At 41.6% G+C, this 17,905-nt stretch overlaps 1 protein-coding gene across 1 annotated transcript; it reads left to right on the top strand.

Moving 5' to 3' along the window:
* The first annotated feature begins 733 nt into the window (after positions 1-733).
* Positions 734-11,222, top strand: LOC105911617 (TATA box binding protein). Its single transcript, XM_012840441.3, has 8 exons — positions 734-900; positions 1,737-1,943; positions 7,917-8,248; positions 8,442-8,529; positions 8,635-8,726; positions 9,142-9,309; positions 9,773-9,867; positions 10,347-11,222. The coding sequence occupies exons 2-8, from the start codon at positions 1,890-1,892 to the stop codon at positions 10,424-10,426; spliced, it is 909 nt and encodes a 302-aa protein (XP_012695895.1). The 5' UTR covers positions 734-900; positions 1,737-1,889; the 3' UTR covers positions 10,427-11,222.
* Positions 11,223-17,905: the final 6,683 nt, after the last annotated feature.

Genomic DNA, 17,905 nt, shown 5'->3' with positions numbered 1-17,905 from the left:
TTGTTGAATCTATGCCACAAATAATTATATTAAGGCATTTCTGAAGGCAAAAGGAGGTCCAACCTGGTACTAGCGAGGTGTACCTTATGAAGTGGCCGGTGAGTGTATATATAATATATCAATGTAGTTCTACTTTAAAGTAAACTTATGCTGCTGTACATGTATCTGTATGTGTATAACTATATGTATATGTATATCTATATGTCTTGTCTTATCTGTTGTTGTGCGTGTGCACTTATATGTTTCACCGTGGGAGAGTGGGAAACGTTTTTTTCGATTCCTTTGTATGTCTTAACATGCAAAGTAATTGGCAATAAAGCTACTTTGACTTTGACTTTGACTTTGACTTTGACTTCTATAGGAACACTGTAGGTTGATTAGGGCTTCTTCCAAATACCTAGGGCTAATGCTTTTTAGGATTACATTCCTTCAACACTAGGGCTGTTTAGGACCTGACTTGATAAGTCTTCAGAAATAATGCATAATTACAAGCATGGAACTCAATTCTGCTTCTTCCTACACACAATCCACTCATGCAAGCCATGGGTATCAGTGCATCTTTTCAGTTTTTTTTTTCAGAGACAAGACAGAATATTCTAGATAAATATTAATTAAGGAATTGATTCATTGTTTATTATTTACTTACGCAACACAGATGTGGGTGGTATCAGAAATGGGTAGCAAAGATTTTTCATAGGCCTATATGTCAAATCTTTGTAGGTAGTACGATCACTTTCATTTCGTGTCTTTTTGGCGCCTCTAGCTGTCGTCGGAAGTTCTTAACAGGAGGACAGGAACCTGGTGTTCTCGTGTTTTGCGCGCAGCAGATTTGTGCCTGCCTTCTCTGCGCTATGCTAACATAGTCTGGAACTTCAATTTTAACCCAAGTTTGGAGAGCAGGTGAACATTTCAATGTTTGTTGTTTATATAACATATATTTATTATCTTAATAATGCACAAAGGTGACGGGTATGGCAAAAAGTCAACGTTACTGTCTTAGTGTTTGCTCTGCGTAGCTAGTAACGTAGGGTTAGCCAACTAGCATTGCATGCCCATGAAACTACTGTTACTTGTATTACTAGCTGCTATATAAAGTAAATCTAGACGATGCTATCCATGACGATTCAAGTTTTGCAGGAAGGCAGTTTAAAACATAGTCTTGGTGCATTTGCGTGCCCTTATGCGAACGACTTGAAAATCGCCAGCGCATAGGTATCCTAACGTTAGCTAGTAGCTGCCTAACGGTAACGTTAGTTTTAATGAATTACTTGTAGGTTGCAGACTAACGTTGTCAGTTAACTTGGTAAGAGGACACGTAGTTAGTTGATAGTCTTGTCAGCGTTTGTCTCGGTATCCACTGGAATATAAGACAAGTGCAAGATAACATACCTTGTAGCAGTATAAGTACCCTACGTTTTATAATGTGTGTGGTACATTGCTTAATAACTGTAGCTGGTTAAGTCGGTTAACCCTATTCATGTAAATTTGCTAATTAGCACTACTCATCCTCTGCCAGGAGGATGAAGTAGCTTTTTCCTTCGTTAGTCAGAGATATATTGCTGACAGTATGGGCTTGAAGGCCTGCTGACATTCACGTCTCACCCGAAACCTTGGTAAATGTTACATGAACTATGAACATTAGTCGTCTTTCGAAACCTGAATTAGAAACGTCACCTAAACACAAGGAATACGTCTTTCATCTTGTATTACACAATTTTTGTGTGTGTATTTTACAGGTTTCCATGTGAGTGTGATCCTGGAAAGAGGATAGAGTGGAAAGCATTTCTGACCGGCTTTTGGTGGAAACCACTGAAAGGAAGTGAGGTGTGACGGCAAAGACACTCTTTCCTTGGGCTCTTTGGCTGGTGTTGGCTTCCTATTGAAGAGCAATGGAGCAGAACAACAGTTTGACCCCTTTTGCCCAAGGACTCGCCTCTCCCCAGGTGAGTTACTGTGATGCAATAATACTGTAACACTTTGGGAGAATGATGATTCCTTAAATCCCTCTGAATATAGGTGGGTTTCCATTCAGCTCGTTTTCATTAGCTATGCGCATTCACGGTGATTCGCACAAACCAAATGCGCATCAGCAACCATTTCCAATCTCCTGAGTTTTGTGTAGGCTATAATGTACGCCCTCCTCTCCGCAGTCAGAAACTTTTGGCGTAAGCAAGACTACTGGCCATATTGTTTATTAAGGATCCCCATTAGTCTACACCATGGTGGAGACTATTCTTCCTGGGGTCCAGGCAAAAATATTACAATACAATATAAATACATAAATACATAAAATGCAGTACAGCATGATCAATTATCACAAAAACACAGACTTAAAAAACAACATTAAAAGTAAATTAATACCTAAAATCCCTTAAATACCTAAAATAGTAATCTAATCTACTATAATTTATTTTCTAATTATAGCTGCCTTGAGTTTCCTTTTGAAATCCCATTTATTTCTTGTTAGTCACATATGAGGGGAGCACATTCCAGTATGCAATGGCTCTGTACATTACTGTTTTCTTAAGTGCATTGGTTCTGGGGAGAGGAAAAGTAAAGTGACCACTTAGTGCCTGTCTAGTATTATAACCATGTCTCTCATTTGCAGGTGATAGCTGTAAAGACAAACTGACAGGTTTCTGTGAGGAATACACATTATTTAAAAACAGAATAAGGCTACATGCCAGTCTTTTATCCACCCTCATCCATGACAGCCTGGCATGCATAACATCCACACTAGTCCTAACAGAGCAGTGAAGTGCTAGTCTTGCCGCTCTGTTCTGAGCAAGCTGAAGTTTACTGAGTTCTTGCTTTGATGCACTAGACCAAATAACAGGACAGTAGTCCAGATTTGACAGAACTAGAGATTGTATGACTAGTCTAATTTTTGTGTTAGTTAGCATATGAGCACTCCTTCTAATGGCATAGATACCATTAATCATTCTCACCACTGTATTATTAATCTGAGTGGACCATGACAGTGTTTCGTCAATAGTGACACCCAACAGTTTGACTTCTTTAACCTGTTCCATAGCAGCACCCTTTAAAGAGAGGCTTAATTTCTTATCTGTCCTGAGAGCATATTTAGAACCTATTACCATGCATTTAGTTTTTAAGACATTCAACTTCAGCTTATTTTCCATGATCCATTCAGAAACCAGCTTTAACTCTAGTTGAAGCACCTCATTAACATGTTCAATGCTCTCTGACGATACATACATAGTCGTGTCATTCGCATAAATCCCCATACCTTCATTTTTTTAATACATATGGCATGTCATTTACAAAAATAGAATAGAGAAGGGGGCCAAGGCAGCTTCCCTGAGGAACTCCACACTGAAGTGTCTCAATATTTGAAAGGGAGCCATTGAACATGACACATTGTTGCCTGTTCACTAAATAGCCCTTCAATAAATCAATAGCGGAATCTTTGAATCCATACGCCGATAGTTTCATGAGTAGTAGCTCATGATCTATGATGTCAAAGGCTGCACTGAAATCCAAGAGCACCACCCCAACAACTGACTTCATGTCAATCTGTTTGAACCACTCGTCAGTAAGACATGTCAGTGCAGTGCTTGTAGAGTAACCTGCTTTGTATGCATGCTGTATGTCTGAGTTAATGTTGTTTTCTGCAAGATATTGCTGGATCTGCTTAAATATAATTCCCTCCAAAAGTTTACTCAAGACAGGTAAAATTCTGATAGGCCTACTGTTTGAACCTGTAAATGGCTCCCTACTGTTTTTTGACAGAGGAGTAACCTTTGCAATTTTCCACAAATCAGGATAAGCACATTCCTTAAAACATAAATTGAAAATATGGCCTACAGGCTTAGCAATTGATTTAGCTGATAACTGAAGCAGTCTGCCGTCAATATTATCAAACCCACAAGGTTTATCACACTTAATTGTCTGAAGTATCTTAACCATAAAATCAGCACTGATTGGCTTGAAATCAAACACACAATCCTTACCACACATAATATGATTTTTTTATTATAGCTTTGGACAGCCCACCACTCACAGGCAGCATTTGATTTCTTAGTGTGTTCACTTTACTGAGAAAGTAATTATTGAAGTAGTTTGCTATATCAGATGGTTTAGTAATGAATTCTCCATTCAGTTCAATAAATGAAGGTGTTTTGGCCATTTTACTTCTGCCCATAGCATCATTAAGTACTCTCCAAAGTTTTTTACTGTCTCCATGGCACTCCTCAAATTTAGAATGATAGTAATATTTTTTATTAATTTAAAAATGAATTTAGTTATTATATTTCTTAGTGAGCGGTAAGCTTGCCAATCTGCTACATTACCTGACATGATGGCAGATCTTTTCAGTAGGTCCCTTTCTCTCATCAAGTTTCTCAATTCCTCATCCAGCCAAGGTGCTTTAAGTGATCTAACAGTGAGCTTCTTAATTGGAGCATGTTTATCACACACTGCAGAAAATAAATTCATAAAGTAGTCCAGTGCAGCATTTACATGCATCTTCTCAAGCACAGTATCCCACTCAATATTTTCTACATCAGCAATAAAATCATTTTCTAAAAAGGTTTTATATGTTCTTCTATGAATTACTTTAGGCCCTGCTTTCGGAACCTTTGTTTTCACAGTTAAAGCGACAATATTGTGGTCACTGAAGCCCACAGGTACCGACACAGCTTAAGAACATTTTTCAGAACAATTTGTAAAAAAGTGATCAATGCACGTTGACGTGACCATTCCGTCCCTATTGACATTAATTCTTGTGGGTACACCTATGACTTGAGATAAGTTACATAATGTGGCTGCATTGCTCAACTTCCTTTTCAATGTACAATTACTGGACAACCAGTCTATATTCATATCACCAAGAATGTAAATATCATTGTCATTATCAGTTACATTCTCCAGCATCATGCATATGTTATTCAGATATTCAGCATTAGAGCATGGTGGCCTATAACAACAGCATGTCAATATAGGTTTCAGATGTGGGATATGAACTTGGAGCCATAAGGCTTCTACTCCAACCATACCTAGATCTTTCCTTATTTTAGCTGGAATATGATTTTGAATGTAGAAAGCAGTGCCTCCCCCATACCTGTCTCTGTCCAATCTAAATATATTGTAACCTTGAATTGAAACAGCTGCATCCTCTATGGCTTCTTCCAAGTGAGTCTCTGACACAGCCATAATATGAATATCATTTTCGTGTAAAATAGTACATAGCTCTTGAACCTTGTGTTTTAAACTACAGACATTTAAATGAGCAAACCTCAAACCTTTTTTCGGTAGTTTGATAGACATTAAAAATAAATAAAAAACAGAAAGTCCTCATCTCTGAGTCCTACGTACCCACTCTTCATTCAGGCAAGTGCTGGGGCGACACAGCCCCTCGCTCCCTAGGTGGGTGGGTCACAAGGCGATCATATCTTAAGTAGGCAATGTCCCCTCTATCCCATGCCTCCTTAAGTTTAGGCAGAAGATCTCTTCGTTTCTGCCGTACAGCCTCGGAAAAGTCCTCATTGATGTAAATCCCAGGGGCGGTCTTCTTCAGTTCCTTTCTGCTCCTCAAGATTAGCTCTCTGTCCTTGCAGTTTAAGAACTTGACTACAATGGGACGCTTCTTTTCAGCTCTGTGATCTGGCTTTCCACTGCGGTGAGCCCTTTCAATATGCATGGCTCCAGCATCCAGCTTTAATTTTTCAGAGATTAAGTTGCGGACTTTACCTTCAGTATCAGCCCAGCTCTCCCGTGCTGATTCCTCAATCCCTTCAAAAATCAAATTATTTCTTCTCGACTGATTTTCGAGATAGTCAGCCTTGTTTTCCAACGTGACAAGACTGTCACAAATGGTGCGCATACCATTTTCAACGGTGTTGTGGTCACCAGAGACTTTGGATACATTAGCTTTAATCTCATCTACTTCTCGCTGGGTGTAATGAATACTGTCCTTGATCTCCTGTACATTCCTGTTCATAGAGTCAATACGCTCATTGGTGGAGTCCAGAATCACCCGGACAAACTTATTAAAGGTGTCAGTTTGTCTGTCCAGTATCTCCACGTAATGGTCTTTCTGCTGTGTCAGCATTTGGTTGATCAGCTTTCTGACAGAGACCATGGTGACCAGCTCAGCCTCCTCTTCAGCCGGAGAGGAGGCCTCTCCCTCGTATTCACTGGCTTGTTCATCACTCTTGTTGTTCTTGCCCTGCTTCTTTCTTGTTCCTCCAGCCATCTTCCCTAGCTGCTTGCCACTCCCTGGTGAAAGCTGGCTGCTGCCTGATGGTGGATGGCTGCTCCTAGGCCCGGCCTGGTGGCTAGCTGCTTCCAGCTCGCTGTTGTTACCTGGTGGTGGGTAGCTGGCTGCCTTGTGGTAGCTGACTGCTTCCCAGTGGTGGCTGGCCTAGTGGCCAGCTACTTCTGCTGCCTGGTGGTGGCTGGCTGCTCTTAGGCCCGGCCTGGTGGCTAGCTGCTTCTGCTGCCCAGTGGTGGCTGGCCGCTGCCCAATGGTGGCTAGCTGCTCCTGCAGGGCCTGGTAGCTGGCTATTTGCAGCTTACTGAAGCCTGGGCCTTGCCTGGTGTTTTACTGGGCTGCTCCTGCAGCCTAGGCCAGGCTGAAGAACTGGAGCTTGGGCTTGAACTGGTTTCCGTCACAAATAAATCTCACAGTTGCTAATTTCACTCTCATATGATGAGGAACCCACTTGCAAACAAGTCAGGAAACTTAAATGTAAAACAATATATGGGATTATCAAGATGTATGTCAGATTGACCTGCTGCCTGCTGCCTGCTCAACTGTCAGAGAGAGAGAGAGAGAGAGAGAGAGAGAGAGAGAGGGGCTCAACTTGATATACCCAAATAGAGGTACCCAAATAGAGATACCCAAATAACCCATAGATGTGTGTATGGAGTATGCTTTGCCATCCGTGAACAAGCCAAACAACATTAGTTATCCGATCTTGGCGAGGCGCAAGAGATTGCTGACGGCAAAAACCGCGCACACCATGTCCCGCAGGTGTTTGGTGCACTGGATGGAACTCACGTTCCCATACTTCCCCCAGCAGCAGGCTATCGGGATTTTGTCAACCATAAAGGATGGCCCAGTATCATTCTTCAAGCCCTTGTTGATAAATTGATATTTAGAGATCTCTGTGTTGGAACACCTGGTAGCGCGCACAATGCTGCTGTGTTCGCCTCCTCTTGGCTTTTCAGGTAGGCTAAAGGTTTTGGAACCATTTGTTTAATTTAATTTGATATGATAGTAGTAGTAATAATAATAATGATAGCCTAATAATAAAGGTAGGCTACAGTTAAAAAGTATACCTTCCAAGTTTGCACGTAAATCAAGTTCATCGGTTAGCCTACAATAAACTAGGTGTCCATGGGCAATGAGGGGAAACAACACACAGAAACCATAGATATATTATACTAGTATATAACAGCAACTGCATATGCTGCATGAGGTGTGGTGTATTAGCTGGCAGTCTGAGAAGTAGTAGCGGAACATCACATTCGGGGCAGCCAGCAGCACGGTTGTCTCTCACTGCAACAGGACGTAGTCTACAGTCCAACTCCGAACATAAACACCAATTACTTGAATCGCTCGAATAAAATGTTTCCATCTACGTTAAGCGCATTAACTCAATTCGAATAACTAGTTAAACCACCTCCCTCTGGCGAATCGAATTTGTATGCGCATTGGGGAAGTTAATGAGCATCGCACGTGTTTCCAACCAGGAATAAATATTCGCATAGAGAAAATGCGCATTAAAACATGGGATGGAAACGCACCTTATGAAACCCATACCAACATAAAGAAAAGTGGCTTCAAATTCCCCTGGGACCCGTAAAAGCAGAGTACAATAGTACTAGGCAGACGTGAGACTCGAGCTATTAATTAGCTCACCATGTCTGTCTGTATTCTCTTCACGCAGAGTGTCATGACACCTGGTCCTCCGATCTTCAGTCCCATGATGCCCTATGGCACTGGGCTGACCCCACAGCCTGTGACAAACACCAACAGTCTGTCTGCACTAGAGGAGCACCAGAGGCTGCAGCAACAACAACAGCAGCAGCAGGCCTCGGCACAACAAGGGGGTGTTGCAGGCACGTCCGGACAGACCCCCCAGCTTTATCACTCCCAGGCCATCACCACGACAACGTCACTGCCTGGCAACACGCCACTCTACAACCCCCTCACGCCCATGACCCCCATCACCCCCGCCACACCTGCGTCAGAAAGTTCTGGAATAGTCCCCCAGCTCCAGTGAGTAATGGTCATTTTGAAACTTGCCAGTTCAAGAGACATTATTGTCATTATTATTTGTCAAATGATAGGGTTATGTTGGTTTTGGTGTTATGAATTTTAGGTCATGTCGCCAAGCCCTACCAGGGTGCAGGAGTGTCATTTCCAGTCTGTTGTGTTTTCATACATTATCTTTGACTTTGTTTTTTCTCAGAAATATTGTATCAACGGTCAACTTGGGGTGCAAATTAGACCTGAAGACGATAGCATTGCGTGCCAGGAATGCTGAATACAACCCAAAGGTAAAACTTATCAGATTCATATAAAAGATGTACTGCCTGTCCATGTTTAGACTGAATTTACTCACAGCACCATATTAAGGCAAGTTGTTTGGTCCTGCGTTCCAGCGTTTTGCTGCAGTCATCATGAGAATACGAGAGCCCAGAACTACTGCTCTCATCTTCAGCTCAGGAAAAATGGTGTGCACAGGAGCCAAAAGGTGAAGACCTTGTCACTGAGATATGCAAACACTAAATCTCATAAAGCAGGATTTTCATTAGCATTGAATAATGAAAGCCATTTTGAAAACCAGTGTGTATTTATGTTAATGTTATGGTAACGCATGCAGATAATGGATTTAAAACCTTTCATTCTGAGTAACGCTACCTCAGAATATTGTCTGAAGAAATGAGAGTGTGTCCATGTACTGACCTTTAGCATGTTTATATGCCAGTGTAGTGGTATATGGTAGTGAGAGTCTAAACTTTTCAAGAGTGACGAAAATAAATGTATTGAATGTGGTCAACACAACCACCAATGTATAGGGGTAGGAGGAGATATGTAAATGGAAACCTTTGTACTTATGAGAACTCTGCAAGAGGCCAAATAAAATGGTGTTTGTTTCCCCCTCCCAGTGAAGAGCAATCACGCCTCGCAGCCAGGAAATATGCCAGAGTAGTGCAGAAGTTGGGTTTCCCTGCGAAATTCCTAGACTTCAAGATTCAGAACATGGTGGGCAGCTGTGACGTCAAGTTCCCCATTAGACTGGAAGGACTGGTGCTCACCCATCAGCAGTTCAGCAGGTAAAGTCTTATTCGGTCACTTTCCAATGTTTGGTCAAAGAAATTAAAGGTATAGTCTGCGATTCTGGCAAAAGGTTGTTAATATTTGAGCTCAACAGCCAGCGCCTTGATTGGATGGAATTGTGTAAGGCTCAGTGCAAGCCACTTTGATTCCCATTTACTATTGATGCCCTGTACTATGTATGAAGACCAGAGTTTTTTTTTTTTGAGCTCACACACAGAAGGGACGGCTAGAGTGCTGTGAGGGGCTTTTGACAAAAAGTGTATATAAATTAGAATTACGGGCCGCACCTTTAAATGCAGTCGTTCAGACAAAATGTAATTTAATGAATTTAAATAAGACCTATCAGAGAGGATCACATTGTAGGGTTTTATAATTAAAGAAATTAACAGTTTGGGTTTTATTTCCCTCTTTTTAGTCTTTAAATTATTAACTTGTGTTGTTTTGTTCGGCCATTTTCAGCTACGAGCCAGAGTTGTTCCCTGGATTAATCTACAGAATGATCAAACCTAGAATTGTGCTTTTGATATTCGTGTCTGGTAAAGTTGTACTCACAGGTGAGAACTTTTCTTCAAATTATTTATATTTTGGGCATTTGATAATAGGGCTATAGAGATCATGATACGACACAGTACGATATTCACAACACAATATTATTGCAAGTCTTTAAATAAAAGAAATACAGCAAGTATTTTGTTTCTGCAGTACATTGCAAATTTGTGACTGACTTCCTTTCCAATTTCCACTGTGACTCAAGAGAATGTACCAAAGTAAAATTTAAATCATAATGATTGATTGATAAATTAATTAACAAACTAATTGATTGATTTGGGATACTTGGTGCCACTGTATTGATATAATATTGTGCCTGATATTGCAATAACACACTGTATAGGTGTCCCCCCCCCCCCCCCTCCCTTCCACCTGTATTTGATAACTGCTTAATCATATCTGCACTTATCCCCTTGTCTCAGCTACTCAGTTTGATTTAAAATTGTCTTTTCTTTTCTCCCCCCCCCCCCCCTTCCTTTCAAAGGCGCAAAGGTTAGAGGAGAAATCTACGAAGCATTCGAAAACATCTACCCCATCTTGAAAGGATTTAGGAAAACAACATAAGGATGCTGCAAAATGGAAGCTCTGGGATTAGGTTATGCTGTGACAACCTAATGCTTTCGGACATTTTTTTTAGTAGGCCTGTACAGTTGCATCTGTGTATGTATGTAAGTATGTCTGTATATATACATCAAGGACTCCTTCAGATCACCATACTGGTGAGGCTAATCCAGAGGAGAAACTCGCTTGAACTGATTTCATTGCCTTTTAATACCTTTTTTTAGGTGGTCCTCCAAGCCCGTTCATCTGTCACATTTTAGGAAAGAAATCTTAACGTGTTCGTTTTAGTCATTTCTGTACCCTTTCACACATTCCTTGTTCCGGTGGGCGTTTGAAATTTTATGTACGAGTTCGGTTTCTTAGCATATTTTAAGTACTTAAAAAGTTGTGAACGATCTGAAAAATTGGTACATGGTTTGCCAGGCTGGATCCATTCATCTACCTTTTCAATGGCATCAACTTGTTCGTATCGTGGTGAGACAAGAATTTCCTCCTGATCCTAGTCTTCGGAAAGCTGTTCTGATGAAGGGGGGAAATGCAAGTTATGGTGGCTAGACAAACCGTTCATTATCTTTTATTTAATTTAAAATTTTAGTAATGTCATTTGTTTTTAAATATGCATTTGAAATGCCATTGTCAGTTTTGTCACTTGGTTGTGCATTTTATCATGAGCAATAATGTTATGGCTTGGCTCTCCGTCTTGCCCCTTTTTAAAAAGCACTCTTCTGTGATTACTTCTTGTTTTGCCCTAATTCTCATCAGTTCTAACTTGGGCAAAAATAAATACTTCCTTACCAAAGACCTTGTCCAGCTGGCTAGACGTTAAGATTGCAAGTGTTTTTCACCCTTGTGTTTGCTTTCTAACATGCTGTTAAATATAATGTGTGAGAAGCATCATGCAGGAATGATGTTAATTATCTTCAGTACATTTTGTATCTCCAACTCCTTCAGTGGTCCCAAGTCTATTCTTCAATATCTAAAAGTAGACCTTTAAAACTGTACTTGTAGCATTGACATTATTTCTGGACATTGTAATGTAGCACCAGGTAGACTTCTGACAGGTGAGAAGTGGTGCTTTCATAGGATTTCCAGTCAAAAGGAACAAACTCCGCTGAACCCCAATCTATACATAAATCATACGATTCCATGGTGGGGAAAACTAGCCTGGATACCAGACCGAATTTAGCCCCGCCCACACATTTTTTGGTTGGGAAGTTCGGTCTGGCATTACTCCATTGAGGAGAAATTATCTGCGGACAGATATTGGCCGTACCAATCAAATTGTGAAGGCGGGCTTTATACGATGATGGACAGATGATCAACAGTAACGTAACCAACCACGTCACCAACACACGAGTCGAATTCGTTTTCAACAAACATGGCTGCCGCTGGAGAGCTGAAATGTATAGATTCGAGTCCATTTAGACATTGACAGTGCATTAATTTTGAAAGAGGAACAGAGAAACGCGATTAAGGCATTTGTCAATCGAAAAGATGTTTTTGCCTTCCTTCCTACGGGATCCGGTAAAAGTGTAATGTATCAGCTGCCCCTGGTCACATACTACGTTGTTCTGATTGGTTGTAGGTAACCAATTGAGCGAAGAGGCATTTTTTCTCCTGGTTCGGTTGAAACACGCCCCATAATCACAGCCCAATGGAGCGATATCAGACTCATATTCTGACTAGAATTATGAGTATGACATCGTCAGGCTAGGGGAAAACAGGTTTGTGTGTAGGATGGATTACGAAGGTTTTGTTGCAGTTAGGTGCAAGACCCCTCCCACTTATTGGCACCGCTTATAACAAATTGTAAAAGGGGTTATGAAAATGAATCCTTTAGAATAATCTTAATCGCTAACTAAAAAAATGTTACGAAAAGTTCAATCTTTAATAGAAGTTTATTATGAGGGGGAAAAACGTGCCATAATTAATAGCTTTTCATTTTGTGGTAGGATATACTCATGGTAGAACTCATTACTCTAGGTCAACATTCGCACCGACGGGACACATTAATGGTAGAGAGATAATCGTTGGAACTGACACAGGGCATAAACTTGTTAAGCTTTTTTTCCATGTGGATTTGGACTTTTTTGAAGGTGATCAGAGTATAGGATTTAAACAATAATCCATGACTCCTGTTTCTCTGGGTTACAAAAATGAGGTGTATAGGCCAAATTCCTTTTTTTAAATCAACATGGGCAAGACAAAACGACAAATAAAATGAGTGACAAGAGTGGTGAGCTTCATAAGTGAATGGTTATATATAAAAAGATACTCACCTGAAAATGCTAGTATCTGCAGTTAGGGCAATTATTAGTTCAAAAACACAGGAGTATACTAACTAAAAACTAGCCTGAAAGCGGGCTAGATGGTGTATTTTGCCTCCGCACAGAGAGGAGAACGGTAAGAAAGGCAAAACGGGGGAAATTGCAACTTTGTGTCACCACACTACCATCAGACGCCACCTCAATACCAATAAATTATTTCGATGGCATGCCAGATAAAAGCTTTTCCTATCATTTAACAACTATATAAGCACCTGTAATTTGCTGAACGGTACCAGAGCCTTGGCTGGAACCGTGTTCTATAGTCAGATGAAATAAAAATCAGAAGGGAAGGGAGAGAAACATGGCAGCTGAATTCATACATATTTTAGGATAAGCATGCTAGCATACATGTGGTAAATGTACACGATACATACAAACATAACATGGTATATTCATGATACATACAGAATTGATGGTGGATAAGATGAGGAGAGAACGTTTTAGTGTTGTAAAACAGCTTAGTGGCGCTCGTTAAGAAGAGCAATGAAACCGAAACTATGTCGATGGTGGAAATACAATTCTATAAAAATGAATGGTCTCAGATTCATTGTTCTGTATTTTCCAACCCGACGTGTGGTTTTGTTTAAAACAATTGAGTTATTTTTGTTCTCTCAGGAAAAAAACCAAACGGCGATTTATTTACCACCCCTAATCAATCATCTCTTTCATGTGTGTCAATTATTGTGGAATGTTAGATTGTTCAAAAGGAACCAACAGAGGACCTTTTAAAGACAAGATATGAGACTGACAATTCAATTGACAAGATACAAAATAGTTTATGAACATTGCAATGTATCCAATGAGCCAAATGCAATGAAGGTATCATTTGAAAGAAAGCAAAAACATAACTTACACAAACTGATGTAGACCTACTTCATCCATGTGTTGAAGAAGTGTCAGTAGCTTAGGTTTGTCTGAAGTCAGTGTATTATTTAAAGACCATCGGCTTTACTTCAGTCATTTTATCACGCAGATGAACAAATTAGGCCATGCTGATTTTTAGAAATCCCAAAGAGGTTCACAATCTTTACCCAGGGTAAGTAAGATAACATACGCGTGGTACTGGAAACCTTGACTGATTTACTGACTGAATAAATAATCACACATTCAGATTTAAGTTTGTCTGTCTGCACGTCCCGAAACACGTAAGCTTTATGACGCCGACTTTGTCTGGCAGTAATTGCTTACGGCCATACCACACTGAGCACGCCCGATCTCGTCCGATCTCGGAAGCTAAGCAGTGTCGGGCCTACTTGGAGCAGGACCGCTCGGGTCTCGTCGGCCAATCCTTGCCTTCAAATCCATTCTCAGTAATCCAATCCAGCCGCGGAACGAGAATGGACATGCGCCAATCGCGGCACTTCTCTCCATAGTCGAGAACTTGGCTTGAACTTGTGTGACGTTACGTTGCCAAGTTACGCAGACGCAAGCTCCTCAAGATGGCTGAAGCTACGACAACTCGTCAAAGTAAGTAAGTAACCACGACTTGTTTTTATTTTTCTCCTAGACGGACACACGTTTCATTTCCATATTGTATTGATTGACAAGCCTAACTAACGTTGACGCTTTCACTGAACATACGTGCACCAATCATTTCCATATTGTATTAATTGACAAGCCTAACTAACGTTAACGCTTTCACTGAAGATAACGGTTACATTATGAACTAGGTTATGCTAAGTCTTATAACTACAACATTGCTATGAATGGAAACAGCCATGTGTAACTACTATAATGTTACTCTGAGCTGAAACAGCCAAACGGCCGAGTATTGGCAGTGATTAAAGTAGTTGTTGAAAGCTTGTATCAGTTAGCTAACCATCTAGTTAGCTTGCTATCTGTATATGACGCCTGACCAGCGGTGCTAAGCGTCGTTTCTCGTATATCATACAACTACTGTAACTGATCATGCATAATATGATTGCTATTGATAACGATAACGGTACAGGAGTGTATTGTTCAAAGCATGCTCATATTCAGTGTTTACTTGTTGACTACTGTACCTATTTGCTTATTGTACCTGTTGTATGGTTCTAGTTAGTTAGCTAATAACATTGATTTAAATGATAAGCAGTTATTATAAATGTGTGCTGTGTATTTAATCTACATACACTTACTGCTGTAGGAAAAAAAAGTGCGTAATATTAAACATCACTGTTATCTAATTTCAGATCACAAAGGAGCTGACTGGCCGTGGCAGGGGGACAGCTCTTTGGGTGACCTCCATTGGCAACGAGGTTGGTTAGATCCTGACCAGTGTCGTGACAGTGCAGGAGGGGCTGGGACTGGACAGGATGGAGTGATGGAGCGGTACCACCAAGCAGCTGTTCCACCCCCAGTCCTGCTATACGTGGACTGTGGCCGCTGCGTGAGTGAGGGGGCGAATAAGCTGCAGACCAGGTACACCTGGCACTTCATGAGGAGGCTGGCTGTCGGCAGAACCACCACCAATGCTCTACCACACCTTCATGGGCTGCCTGTCTGCATGCCCCTTTGAGTGGGATGCAGGGGACCTCGCTCTGTTGCGGCAGATGACGAGGGAGCAGCTCAGGCAGGAAGGGGTGCTAGCCCTTACTGATCTTCTGGTGGACAGGAGAATAAGTAGGAGGGAGTTGAGCCAGTACTGCTGCAGGAGGACATGCGGCGTGGAGGCCGCCATCAGCCTTATTGAGCGGCTGCTGCAGGAACTGGTGGGTGGGGGACCTGACTGCTGCTGCCTCCATGCTGCACACAGGTGTCCCAGCCTCTCCTGATGAGCCTGGGTTATGTAAATTCATACTTGTGTGTAAAGAAGTAAAATCACTGTATCTGCTTTTTGTCCCACATCTGTTTACTAAATTTGTCACTCATCAGTTTTTATGTTTTTTTTTCTTTCTCAGGCTGTGGATGACTCTGGGGTGCCAGGCATGGACCGAGTTGACAGCATGGCAGAGTATCTGGTGGAGCTGAGGCACCAGCTCTCTCTGGCCCTCACCAACCAGCAGGTCAGGAACATTTATTGTCGTACTACTTTCCCTCTGTGCCCTGTCATACATATTCACACTCATGTTTTTGTCTTTTCTCACGGGCTGCTGTGTTCTCTCTCTCTGTCCAGATGGGATCTCATCCTGAATGACTACAGGAGGATCAGGCGGCACATTCTAGACAATGGGGCTGTTATGCAGCAGACCACCCTGCAGCTGGTAGACGTGAGCCACACCACCCAACCTGGTACAGTGGCACAACAAGAGGGTGTAGAGGCAGGGCAACGTGGTGGTGCAAGGACTGGACTTGCCAAGCCACTTGTCTGTGCGACTGACCCTCTCCTCCCTGCTAATGTGTGCCCATCATCTGCACCCCTCCCCCCCAACCAGGCCCAGTTCACCAGTACCCCCGGGCTGGCAGCACCGCGGGCCAGGCACAGGTGAAGAGGAAGGTATCGTCCGCCGTCGCACCAGCGGCTGTGAACTCGTGCCCCCAGCGAGAACTCTTCCCTGCTCCACCCTCGGGCCCTCAGCTGTTCATGCTGGGTCCAGTGACCTCACAGGGGCCTGTGCTGGGTGCTGCTCCACAGGCTCTGGGTGCCAGCCTCTCCTCTGCCATTCCGGCTCCAGTCCGAAAACGGACCTGCAGTGTTCTGCGCAACACGTGCAAGAAATGCGGGCAGTTCAGGACAGCGGAGACTGGACACAGCCAGTACAAGGGCATTATATACTGCCCCTCTGTAGAGGCTGTACCCAAGGAGCAGTGGTTGGAGGATATAAAAAAATGCATGAAAAATAAATTAATAAATTGTCCCCCCCTCCCAGAGGCATGGACACTGGCTTAGTGCCCCTCAACCCCTTTCCCTCCCAGTTTCACACTTTCTGTATATAGTTCTGTATATGTTTTCTGATATATATTATTATATTGTATATATATATTATGCTATAGTTGTTGTTGTTGAATTTGTTATTGCATATAAAAGTTTGTTTACAACAAAGATTTATACATTGTTCTTTTGTGAATAGAAGGATGTATTAACTGGAACACAAATATTTTGTGAAACAATTAAAGTACCTCACACATAACTGTACATGAACTTGCATTGAAATATTCAATGTAGATTTATAAATATCTCACTAATATAAGGTAAATTAAAAGTAATATGCAAAAAATTGTGATTTCCAGTAATAAAATTGAACTTTGCAGTAAATAATGCACACCTACATTTCTGCTAACAGTGGGACTCGAACCGGGAACTTTGGGGTCAACTCTTCTCTCATAAATGCATATATGTATTGAAATATTCAATGTAGAATTATCCATATCTCACTAATATAAGGTTAATAAAAGGTAAAATGCAAACAAATTGTGATTTCCAATAATGAAAATGAGCTTTGCATGAAATAATGCAAACCTCAATTTCTGCCAACGGTGGGACTCGAACCTGAAACCTCAGCGCTCATAGTAATGTATATAAAAACAGAAGTTTAATGTTTTAAAAATAATTTATGATGTACATCAACATTAAAAAACTTTAGTCACGGAGGATTAGGCCATACAAAATCCCTTCCTTCTTTTTTTCTCTCCTTTTTCCTTTTTTCTCTCTTTTTTCCTCTCTTTTCTTCTTCCCCCCTTTTTCCTTTCTTCCCCCCTCATGGTGTGCGAGTGTGCCCCAGCTTCGGGCCTACTTGGAGCAGGACCGCTCGGGTCTCGTCGGCCAATCCTTGCCTTCAAATCCATTCTCAGTAATCCAATCCAGCCGCGGAACGAGAATGGACATGCGCCAATCGCGGCACTTCTCTCCATAGTCGAGAACTTGGCTTGAACTTGTGTGACGTTACGTTGCCAAGTTACGCAGACGCAAGCTCCTCAAGATGGCTGAAGCTACGACAACTCGTCAAAGTAAGTAAGTAACCACGACTTGTTTTTATTTTTCTCCTAGACGGACACACGTTTCATTTCCATATTGTATTGATTGACAAGCCTAACTAACGTTGACGCTTTCACTGAACATACGTGCACCAATCATTTCCATATTGTATTAATTGACAAGCCTAACTAACGTTAACGCTTTCACTGAAGATAACGGTTACATTATGAACTAGGTTATGCTAAGTCTTATAACTACAACATTGCTATGAATGGAAACAGCCATGTGTAACTACTATAATGTTACTCTGAGCTGAAACAG

This window comes from Clupea harengus, chromosome 13 (genome assembly GCF_900700415.2).
Source record: "Clupea harengus chromosome 13, Ch_v2.0.2, whole genome shotgun sequence".
Taxonomy (NCBI): domain Eukaryota; kingdom Metazoa; phylum Chordata; class Actinopteri; order Clupeiformes; family Clupeidae; genus Clupea; species Clupea harengus.
The sequence above is the reverse complement of the archived record's forward strand: the minus strand, read 5'-3'. Positions and strand labels throughout refer to the sequence as shown.

Coding starts and splice junctions, on each gene's coding strand:
- LOC105911617 (XM_012840441.3), top strand. CDS start 1,890: ATGGAGCAGAACAACAGTTTGACCCCTTTTGCCCAAGGACTCGCCTCT. Junction 1,944..7,916: donor AAGGACTCGCCTCTCCCCAG/GTGAGTTACTGT, acceptor CTCTTCACGCAG/AGTGTCATGACACCTGGTCC. Junction 9,310..9,772: donor ACCCATCAGCAGTTCAGCAG/GTAAAGTCTTAT, acceptor GGCCATTTTCAG/CTACGAGCCAGAGTTGTTCC.